The sequence below is a fragment of the Akebia trifoliata genome, chromosome 5 (assembly GCF_017979445.1).
Source record: "Akebia trifoliata isolate Shusen 1 chromosome 5, ASM1797944v1, whole genome shotgun sequence".
Taxonomy (NCBI): Eukaryota; Viridiplantae; Streptophyta; class Magnoliopsida; order Ranunculales; family Lardizabalaceae; genus Akebia; species Akebia trifoliata.
In genome coordinates, this window is record NC_141379.1 from 31,543,887 (window position 1) to 31,556,110 (window position 12,224).

The window sequence follows — 12,224 nt, forward strand, 5'->3', positions numbered from 1 at the left end:
TGATAGACTAATGTAAAATGACTTAAATGCTCGTCATCAGCCTTGAGTAAAAAACTGTTTGATTTTACTTCCATAAAATTTGTCATATTCAGGATGTTAACATCTAGAATAAACTATTTTTAAATTAACCAACTTACGATGTACAATAGAAAATCCATGACCTTTTTTTTTTTTACCCATAGAACTGTTTTTTTTTTTTTTTTTTTGTAAATGTCCTATATTGTTCTTGAGGTTTGAACGTTGAACAATATAAAATCTTAAGGTCGTAGATGAAGATAAAATATTTCTTGTTAACGTCTAGGATAAATTATTTTTTAACTTGTTCTATCTGACTTTCAAAGTCTTGAAGAAACCCTTGATTTTAACTTGAAATTTCATTGTTATTTTATTTCTCTAAAAATCCAATCTAATTATTGTGATTTGAAAGTAAAAGAAGATAGGATCTTAAGGTTGAAGAAGAGGGTAAAAACTTTTATATTAAGTTTTAAGAGAGGTTTAGTTTTACGAGAAAGTTAGGTTGAAGATGAGGGCCTGTTAGGTCATTTATACTAGTCTCTCAATAAAGACCTATGTCAAAATGGGCATGCCATCAATTTAAAATGCAAGAGGGTATATCTAATATTAACCAAAAAATTAAGGGGGCATATTTAAAGCAATTATACCTTCCAAAAAAAGATTCGAAGCAATTTCATTCTAAGTCTCCAAAATATTCAAACCTTAAAAAATACTCCAACCAGATTTTGCCACCTGTCATTTGTAAAGGAGATGATTGTGAGCCCAACCTTACTGGTGGATAGAATTTCCTCTTTTATACATCCCCGAAAAAGAAATTTGAGTGATTTTGACATATCCCCCTATTTTTTGATGAATATTAGGGATACCCCACATTTTCAAATTGATGACTTAGATCCTTTGACTGTTGTCCTTAACAATAGACTAACAATAGATTACGCTTTGAGAGAATAACTACTTTTCCAAAGGTCGAAATACCCACATTTGGGAGGATAAGGAATTCTTAAAAGACTAAAATACCATCGTAATTAAAATCTAGTAAAACAATTAAAATCTCTAAAGTCAAAATTAGTATGGGACGTCGGATTTAGGGTGTAAGATTGAAAGTCTTGAGTTTTCATCTTTAGAAAACCTGTTACCATCTTCAACGTCTCTTTTTGATAAATACTAAAATCATAGAGAAAATTGATCATCATCCATTCATTGTTTGCATGAATCACATAATATAGAAGAGACTTCATTATCTCATTCAAAGCAAAAGTAATCTCAAAATCATGATCATGGTTGTAAATCTCAAGTTTTTGCATTTTTTTTATATAAAAAGAATAAGTTATTTTTCACTTGAGATTTTAATTTAAAATTTGAAAGTTCATTACCCATTTATTTTTTAGGATTTTTTAAAAAATATTTATTAAATCTAATGCAACCATGAAATTGTAACCTGCAAAAGACGTTAATTTTTAAAAAAAAAAGTTTGGAGAAGATAAATGTGTTATGAAATTTTTTTTTCTTACCAAGTTAGTAAGGAAATTTCCTTGCCCGATCATCTTGTGGCATAAAAAAACATGTTTTGATGCCACATGACCATACATAACAGAATTCTAAGAACTTTTAAAAGAAATTTTTCATAACAAAAAAAAAAAAAAAAACTATTTTTCACCATAAATTTTAATTTTAAATTTGGAAGGTCGATAACAATTTATTTTCAACAATATTGATCAGCCTCAAAAGATCAATTTTTTACTTAAGTTTTTTTTTTTTTTTTTCAATCAAATTTTTTCCATGAAATCTAGAGTGCTGTAGTGTTGGAATGCCAATGTGGCGATTCATGTGGGCTCTACAACCCTTTGTAAGATTTGAAATCTTACTAGGTAGTCACATTAACCTACACTACCATCTATGTATTTCTATTCAAACATAAATTTAGTGTATATTAAAAAAAACTTTATTTTGATCATCTAGCATAGAATGGCTGTATGCCAACTAGTTTAGTTGAAAGGACAATTATAAAAGTACCCCACAAATTAATAAGGGCAACCCACACTATAGTTTAATTATTTTATCTTATATAAGTTAAAAGTTTCGGAATAAGCTGATTTTTGATAAGGATGATCTCCAAACCATATAGATCATCCTCACAAAAAATCAGCTCATTTCAAAAATTTTAACTCATATAAGACAAAATCAATTTGACTTTGATTTGGGTTGTCCTTATTAATTCATGGGGTGCTTTTATGATTATCTTAGTTGAAAATAATCATTATTTTATTTTATGTTTCAGATTCTTTTATTTACACTTGGTGATGTTTTACTTATTCAGTTTTTATTTACTATTATTGACATTTTTTCAATGAGAGTATTTCAGTAAATTTAAAAGGCATTGCTTCACATATAAATTTAGTATGAGGGTATTTAAGTCTTTTAACAAGTACTTATTCACCTAAATGCGTTCTTTTATTGGTCCCTTATTAATGGCAACGGTCAAGGGATTTATGTGATCAATTTAAAAAAGTGGGGGTGTATCTCTAATATTCATCAAAATGTAGGGGTATGTTAAAATCAGCCTAAAATTTTTATAAATAAGACGGCAAAAGGCATCCCATATTCTCATCTCATCCAATCAACCCAAATAAAACCAGAGAAACTTGGAGAAGAGAAGAAAATCAAAATAGAGAGAAATGGATAGGATTCGGATCTTCTCAGAAGAAAATTCTCATTCGTTTTTGCATCCTCCATCATCATCACCAACACTACAACCACAACCACAACCCCAATCACAATCAGATTCAATATTGAATCGGAGCTCATCCGAATGGGCTTTAGAGAGATTCCTCCAAGGACCTGAAATTTTACCATCTTCAATCTCCATTACCGCTTCGGCTCCAACATCGAGAATCGATTTGGAGAATGAAATCGCAGAGATAAAAAATACTTCTATCCACTCTGATCTTCCCCAGAACGTTCCAATCGATTCGGAAGAGTACCAGGCTTTTCTCAAATATCGTCTCAATCTCGCTTGTGCTGCTGTTGCGCAATGTCGAGTACGATTATTTTATTTTATTTTTTGTTATTTTTGATTTGTTTGGCGATTATTTAGATTCTGTTTCGATTGAGGTATGTTAAACATATTGGTATGCAGGTGTATAATCTTTTTACGTAATTTAGATTGTTATCTGTTAATAGAAATTTGAAAATGCAACAAAAATTAAAAGATTGGAACACAATACAAGAGGTAGGGAACAAATGCTTGAATATATAATATGGTTTAATCATATTAGTAACTATATGGAATATAACCAATGTAATTTACATTATCTTTCTTAGAATTTGTGTTTATTTGTTTTTAAAAAGACAAAATAGGGAACCTATAGGCCCAAAAAAAAAAAAAAAAAGAATTTTTAAGCATATTAGTATGGGCATATGATCTTTTATGGCCTCATTAGTTAAAATTTAATTTTATTAATTTTTTAAAGTGTAAAAATGCATGTTCATTGTAATTATAATTTCACAATATAAATAAGGGTCCGACTTGAAGCAAATCACCTAAGTAGCAATTGCACTCTGTCACTTAACAAATACTTCTTGCAATCTACGTGTATTATTGTGCTCCAAAAAGAGAAAAAAAAGTGATTGGTCACAACGTTGAGAGAATATGAAAAGTGAAGGATAAAGTGTATTAAAACTTAAAAGAGATCACAAAGACTCCTTGCATGAGGTGCAATTAGTAAGGTTAAGATAGGAATTTTAAATAAAAGCAAAAAGGGTAATTTTTATAGGTTGATTGCAACTGACATCTTGGATATGCAAGTAGTCGGACTCTATGTAGAAACGTTGTACGCATTTTTTGTGTTATGTTGTTTGAATTCGTTGCATAAGTAGATTTTTCATAAATATTGGAGTTGGATAGGAAGATCATTAGGTCATGTCTTTCTCAATCGGTAGAGATTTTTTTTCTTTAAATAGTTGTAACTTAATTGAGATGATTCTGAAAATTAAAAAAAAAGAGAGAAAATTTTGAACATTTAAATGTGCAAGTCCAGCTAGTTTTTGCTCTCAAGGTCTATGATTCTAACACTAGAGTGTAATGAACACCATTTTTCATACTCCAAATGCTTTATTATCGTAGTATGATGAGTTAAAAAATATTGTTTCATGCTTGGTTTAGCATTTATTGAAATTTCAATCTGTCTTTTGGACAAATTTCACAATTTTTATTGTTTATTTTTGACAATTTTCACAATATTTGAGTTTGGTCGAATATTTCCATTCCTAGGCTGATCCATACTTACCTAAAAATTGAAACTTTAAACCTTGTCAAATATTTCTACCTATGTCAACAGACATCTGCTGTAAAACCCCAAGATTCTGCTCCTTTAACAGGCAATGGGCCACGTGCTTCAGATACTTTGCAATTGGAATCTCAAGCTCCCCAGAAAGGTGTGTAGTTTCGTGGTCATGGTTTTCAATCTATCCCCATTTTAGAAGTATTTGAATGTTTAGTCTTGTATATTGTTTGCCATTAAAACTTTTATTCAAAACCATTAAGCATTGGAAGTTTTTGGGAGAAGCCATAATTATAAATTGTATCACCTGTCTTCCATCTTAGAGGATTTTAGATGAACCTATATTGTGGATTTTATCTTCTGTGGGAAGAGATTTTCTTCTATATTTTTTTATTGTTATTGTGTATTTCTCCTTTTTTTGGATATGTAAGACCCTTTTTTCCAGGTTCCATCTCTTTGTTCTTCTGTTTCCTCTTATCCGTTATTAACGAAATCTATCATTTATTGAGAGAGAGAGAGAGTCTATCATTTGTTCTTATGTTTCCTTCTGTTTCATATGTATTTTGTTTTATAAGTAGAGCAATTTTATTAAAACAAAGAAAACCAACCAGTTGAGATAACTAGTTGCTATACAAGAAGCTAGATTACAATGCAACATAAAAAGCAAAATGCAAAGCTACTCTAAGCACAATGAATCCCAACAAAACGCAAAATCATCTTTAAAGTCCGCATCCAATTTGCACCAAAAGAACAAGAATCCTAACTCCTCCAAAGTGAGTTCTTGAAGCGCCAACTCTTCCCCATTGAATACTCTTCGATTCCTTTCTCGCCACACCACCCAACATATGGCAAAAGGGATAAGGGGACATAGGTATCCTTTCCTACCCGAGAACACATTGAGATTCCAAGCTTGGAAAAGAAACATAACTGAACTTGGTAACACCCACAAAAGCTTAAAGAGACTCAAGAAATGGGACCAAAGTTTCCCAACAACTGTGCAATGAAGCAAAATATGGTTCATTGACTCCCCATTCTCTCTACACAAGAAGCAAAAATTTGGCTAAACCAAACTTCTAGAACTTGAGAGTAGTATTTTACTCGTGGAATGTTTGCTCTTCGATTCTATATAAACATGTTTCTAAAAATGGGGGGTGGAAAAAATAATACTCTTTTATATTCTCATAAGATGGTGTCATTTAGATTTCAGGTAGCATTACTATTGAGATAGTTTACTCAACAATGGATTATAATATTGCATAGGAAGTGATATTGAAATTCCTTTATAAAGGCTTTTGTTGTCTAATGACTTGAAAGCATTATGAGTTATGGTGACGTACTTGTAAGAATTGTATACTGATACCTTGTCCTGGACCAACTGGAAAGACAGGAGTAATATTTTGAAACGATCGATGGTCTGGCACCAAAATTGCTCCCATTTGCTTTCCACGTGTAAAGTTTGTGAGCTGGGGGTTTTGAGGTAATGCCTAGCCACACAATAAATTATGCAATTTATTTTTTCAGAAGGTTTAATTGATGTCTTCTCTAATCTAGTTGGTGTCCGCCTAGGTCGTTCTGTGACTTCATTGAGTGTTGGCTTTCTATTGGGATGGGTTTTTCGGTGTTCAAGAGGAAATTATGGAGCATTACCCCTTCCGTATCTCTTGGGGGATTTGGAAGGAGAGGGACTTTAGGATCTTTGAAGGAAGAGAAAACTCAGTGCAAGAGATTATCATTTCAGTCTTGGGTTTTATTTTTCTTTGTAGCAAGGTCGTTCCAGAATCAAACGGACTATTCTTTGAAGACTTTGTAGGGAACTAGGATCGAATATGATCTTATTATGGTGGTCCTCTATTGCTTGTAACATGAGGGGTCTTAGGTTTGAAGGTATGATATCCTTAATTGGAGGGGCAACATTTCTTCGTTTCCTGCTCTCCCTCCTCACTCATCTTCCCATTGGTTCTTTACCATGGTTTTAGGAGCACACTAGTATCTCTGAGGCATTGGATCCTTTAAAAGATTGTTGAATCTTAGTTAACCCTTCCATTGTTCATGCAATAGATTGGCATTTTCACTTCTCTTTCGCACATCAATCCTTTGCTTGATCAGGTTTTGTTGTTCGATATATACCATTGAGAGTAATTGACTGCTATCGTCCGAATATTACAATTCTCTTTTTACCCATGTAGGATCCGGATATGCTTTGTCCCAGGAACAAGAAAAGGCTGTTGGTGGACCACTTGGCATTCCTGCCTTACCTGCTATGCCGAAAAAACCAGGGGTTCAAATTAGACAAACAACAAGTCTATCATCGAGAGAACAGTCAGATGATGATGACCTTGAAGGAGAAACAGAAGTGACCAACAATATGGATCCTGCTGATGCAAAACGTGTGAAGAGGTAGTAACCATAGTTTCTTTTGTTGTCATTGTTGCTAAATTTTTGTTCTTATATATTAGGCGCTCTCCACACCTAGATGGGCATTTATGTAAAATTTGATCGAGTTTCGTACTTTAGATATTCTTATTTTGGAACTTCTTTGCTGTTTGATTGACCCATTAATGCAATACAGGATGCTATCAAATCGAGAGTCAGCTAGACGCTCTAGAAGAAGAAAACAAGCACATTTGTGTGAACTAGAGACACAGGTTTCTTATGTCTTACATATTTTTGCCTTCATTGAGTTTATATATTTGAAATTTTTTCTGATCGATGTTTATGAAAAATCCTTCTATATGCTACTCTTAGGTTTCACAATTAAAAGTTGAAAACTCTTCACTATTGAAGCGGCTAACTGACATAAGTCAAAAGTACAATAAAGCTGCCGTTGAGAATAGAATTTTGAAAGCAGATGTTGAAACATTGAGAGCAAAGGTACACACCATCACGATCTTCTCACCTCATGTGTCAAGACTCTTTCCTGAATTAATTTCCGTATATTTTGATTGTTAAACTGAATGTGATAGATTGGCATGAGTCATCGATTTATGATCCAAAAATCTCCTGGAGTGGGAGCTAGAAATTATGGATCCCATCTCTGCTACATGTTTGCCACTTGTATTGGCTGTCAATCCTAATATTTCTTCCTCCGAATTTCATGTCACATGCTTTTATTGTATTTCAGAGATATGTAAACCAATACCGCCCGTATTGTCACCTCTCCGGTCCATCCATTTAAGACAACTCAAATTGTTGATGCAATGGAGATCAAGTTTGACTATCCTGACATGCCAAACTAGCATTTTTATATAGAAGGATGCACTTAGATATGTTGTATTGATGGTTTTATTTCATGGTACATCATTCGCTTTCTCATGAGAGATTCTATTGCCACACCAACTTTTGCCAATGAAATATGTAAATCACATCTTGGTTGGCATTAGCAAAAGTTGGTGTGGCAATAGAAGCTCTCAAAATTCACTTTGGAGTTACTTTACACTGATGTTTACATGATCAATTTTTTTCAGGTGAAGATGGCTGAAGACTCAGTAAAGAGAGTGACGGGGTTGAACTCATTTTTCCCAGCTATGACTCCGAGATCTACGGTGGGCATGTCATTTGATGGCAGCCCATCTGAAACATCTGTTGATGCTGCAGTCCCCGTGCAAGACAACCTCGAGCAACACTTCTATCAACCGGCTTCTAATACTCCTCTCTCACATGACCGGGGAATTAACAATTGTGTGCCCAACATTCCTCCCATTCCCCAAATTCAAGACATGCAAAATGCTACAGGGAGCAACAAAATGGGCTGGACACCTTCCATGCAACGAGTAGACAGCTTGGAACGTCTGCAAAAGCAGGTTTGTGGAGGTGCAAGTCCTTCTGCCCCATACATTGGGGTGCAGGGTGGGAACCAGAAAACTTGAGCAATGAAGGATCACAACAAACATAACCAAGTGTGAAGGTTCCATGGGTTGTAGAAGTATTATTAGAAGTGGTTCAATGTCAAGTGCGAGCACCAATTTTTTTATTGTTGAAAAGAAGTGACAATATGACGCTTCCGCCCAATATGTGGTATATATTATTAATTAAATCCTTGAATTACTTAATAATGTGAAATTAAACAAATTGTTATTCTTATTCTTAATCAAGAGCCTTTCATATAAATCGTTCCATGGGTTGTGTTAAATATTTTGGGACACGTGATTGAAAATGATCTAAATGCCCTTATCTTTAATCCTTGATTGTTTTTTCCCAACACCAATCATCTTCAACTTCTTGAGTATAATTTTTTTATGCATATTCGTCGACAACCTTTGTTGATGCAGATGTTGTGATGCTTGTGGACTATCTTTCTTTCTCTTTTTGGGATTTTGGGTTCTTTGGAGTCCTCACCATTCATTGAATTTAGGGGTGTGAATGGTCACTCAAACTTTGACTCTCTATCTAGTCTTTGATTCAAAGATATGAGTAAGTGGTTCGGTTGAGGAAGGGGAGGTGTTAGGCACCCCAATCCCCCCATTCTGAGGATGATTTCTTTGATCATGCTTTCTGAAAATTGAGATTTGATCTGATTTGGATCTTTGATTGTGGCCAAGTAGTGAATGGATTGCAATAATGGCACAAGTATGAATTTGAACTTCGAGGTTTGAATATTTGGGTGATCAAGGAATAATTTAAAAATATTGAATTCAAAGTTGGTTTTTAATATTTACAAGATACCCTATTCCACCGTTTCGTCTGATCTTTTGAGTATTCAATGTACAAGAGGTGTTCCCAGTCTACTCTGACATCATATAGGGCTTTAATTACGACTCTACTCTATGAATTGAAATAAAATTAAAAATACATAATTGAAATATTTTTAGGTTTCATATATTTTACTTGGGTATGTTTGTAGTATTTCGGCAGCACTTCGATATTTTGGGATTATGTCGGTGACATTTCGATAGAGCTTCGATACTTAGTGAAGCGGTGTTGGGGCAAAGCTTCAGCTAAGTAGGTGATTGAGAAGCTCTATGGGTTAGTAATTGGGATGGCCAAACAAGTGGGAAGTTCTTTGAGACAATTGGGCAAATATTTTTAGTTGTATTGGAGAAAAATGAGAAATTGGCTCAGGTTAATTGGGCAAGGGTTTGGTAAGTCGAAGGGTCGACGGGTTGGAAGGTTGTAGGGAGAGCAACGACACTTCTAGAGAGATAGCAAGGGAAGGCAAGGAGGGCAAGGAAGGGGGGGGGGGTAAGAAGGCAAGCAAAACAGAGCTTGAGGTGTGTGAAATAAGAAGGGGAGGATCCCTATTTATAGTATTGGACCAGACTAGACCTACCTTGAAGGTCAGTCTATGATCTTGTCTTGTCAATTTGAAGTGCACGCAACCTGTAGGGAGTGGTTAGGGTAGTTAGATGTCATTCAACTGACATGATCCCTTTATATCGTATTAATTAGGGGTGCACATGGTTCGGATTGATTCAGATTTTGACAAAATTAGAATCGAACCAAACATGATCGGTTCTACAAATTTGGAACCGAACCAATCCAAACCAACCTTGGTTCGAATTGGTTTGGATCAGTTCTCGGTTCTCATACTTTCAAAATAGAAAAACTAGTATTTTTTCTTTCAAAAGAGGAACCCTTTGGATCAGATCATAAATAATGCCTATTTTTAAAATGAAAATGATTTTTTGATTAAATTCTGATTGAAATCTATAAAAATTGAAAATTAGAGGAAGTTCAATGAGACTAAAAAAAATTACAATTTTTAAATTGATATTTTAGATGGATTAGTGAGAAAAGTAGTCCATAAATGGTAGATTAATGTATTCAAGCCTAAGTTCGTATAATATATTTCATCTAACAAATATGGTATAAAGGTTCTTATAAAAAAAACAAGGAATCAAACTCTTTGAAAAAGTTTTTCCATAAATGGGTTGATTCATTTGAGAGTTGAGAGAGAGATTTGTGTACATTTTTTATGAGTTTTTGTTAGAAAAAAATAGAGGAGATAAAGTTGAAGACTTTGATGAGTTACCTCTACATAATGTATATATATTATAATAGATACTTCGTATTAGTTTGATTCTTGGATTGGTTTGGTTTTATTATACCCCTAATCCGGAATCGAATCAAATCAATCGGATTTTTTAATATGCAATCCGTACCCGAACCAAACCATCCTCAATCCAAACCAATCCAATCCAAGGCTTCGGATTGATTCGGTTCTCGGATTTACCCAATCCAATGTGCACCCCTAGTATTAATATGCTTAGGGGTGGCCATGATGAATGGGCTTGGGCTTTGAATAGTGTTGGATTTTGGTCTTTTAGCCTACTTTGGTTCTAGGACCCCTGTGGAGGGTTTGGAGGACTCAAAAGTTTCCAAAGTTTTAAGGAAAGTGTGAGAATGATTTAAAATATTCTAAGAAGTGATTAAAATATTTGGGAAGGCTTGAGACTTGTTCGGGAAATGTTAGAAGTTTTTGGAAGGAATTTTCGGGGTTTTATAGGATTTTCAGAAGTGATTTTTGGGCAAGGTTTGGGAGATTCTAGATAACGTTTTAGGATTTAGATTTAAATTATAGGAAGACTTTTGGAAATGTTAGAAGTGCTTGAGACTTGGGTTGGGTGACTCCTTGATTTAGAGTGTTTGCAAAATCACTAAGTGTTACACTGAACCTGGAAAAGTGTTGCGCAAATTTTGGATGTCTACAACCTTAATATTGTATCTACTTCAACCTCCAAATATCTAGTACAAGCTAGAAGTTAGTGAAAAGTAGAAGAGAGAAACAATTTACCGAGAGGTCAAAGAACTTGGTGATGATCTTTTGGAAAAAGTATGGGCTTTTGGTTAAATGTGAAGAAGTAAAAGAATTTTAAGTCAATTTCCACTAGTCCATGATAAAATCTAGGCCCAATTCTACTCTCCAATGGATTTGGTTCATTTGTTATTTTCTAACCCTACCTAGAAGTTGGGATAGTTTCCTTGTGTTCATATGAGTTGTATTATTTTAAGAGGGTAGTTGCAAAAATTTGTTATTATTTGTCTGCTAAATTGGGGTCTGAGTTTGATACTAAACTTAGCTTAATAAGGCTTATGAGAAGTCACGCATGCATACCACATAAGCCTAGTGAAATCACTTTCCTTGTCACATGGTTAGATTTTAAGCCTTACTAAGGGTCGTTTTGCCCAGATGGATTACCACATTAGCAATCCAACACCACAACCCTCTAAATTTCATCAAAACATTCCGATAAAAAATAAAAATAAAAATTCAAAAAACAATTTCGTTTGAACTTAATCCAAGGTTTTGAAAATGGACGGCTACCACACTTCTGCATAACTCCAAAACTTAAAATTAAATCTCAATGCTGAAAAATAATATTTTTTTATTTTTATTTTTGAAAGTTCAGAGAATTTTGTCCTCATTTTCAAAGAAAAATGAAAATATATTTTTTGAGAAGTAGAAAATGATGAAATGTTGACTAGAAAAATCAAAGATTTATTTTTTTCAAAATGTGGAGGTTAAATTAAAGTGATGAATTCAAAATTTTGTTGAGTAGTTTAAAATAATTAGAGGATGAAATGCTTAGAAGTTACTCATTTTGGGAAGAAAAACCCTAATTTTTTTTTTATTTTTTGGGAGAGATTCTATTGCCACACTACGCTACCCCAAACATGGTTTCAAAATTTATTCGAGTTCAAGACGTATTGTCCGAGTTAACTTGGTATTAGGACTGACAATATAAATGCACAAATCACTTTTTTTACCTAGATTTAATACCTCATGTTCGATTTTTTAAATGTGACGTTTCAAACGTATCGAAAAACTCGTTTGAGACGACTTAGTATTTGGCCTGGACGAGATGAGATGCAATTCATATGTAAATCACCGAAGAGTTACAACCCATCTTGGGGTGGCATTAGTAAAAGTTAGTGTGGCAAGCTCTCTTTCTTAAAAAAAAAAAAAAAAAAAAAAAAAAAAAAAAAGGAAAA

At 33.7% G+C, this 12,224-nt stretch overlaps 1 protein-coding gene across 2 annotated transcripts; it reads left to right on the top strand.

Moving 5' to 3' along the window:
- Positions 1-2,625: 2,625 nt before the first annotated feature.
- LOC147402210 (light-inducible protein CPRF2-like) lies at positions 2,626-8,408 on the top strand. 2 transcript variants are annotated; one of them, XM_086443774.1, is made up of 6 exons: positions 2,626-3,053; positions 4,353-4,449; positions 6,482-6,692; positions 6,865-6,940; positions 7,041-7,166; positions 7,760-8,408. In XM_086443774.1, exons 1-6 carry the CDS (start codon positions 2,691-2,693, stop codon positions 8,159-8,161), a joined length of 1,275 nt encoding a protein of 424 aa, XP_086299900.1. In that variant the 5' UTR covers positions 2,626-2,690; the 3' UTR covers positions 8,162-8,408. The 2 variants fall into 2 exon arrangements, with proteins under 2 accessions (XP_086299900.1, XP_086299901.1); XM_086443775.1 differs by having other exon boundaries at positions 2,911-3,053; positions 4,393-4,449.
- The last annotated feature ends 3,816 nt before the right edge of the window (positions 8,409-12,224 follow it).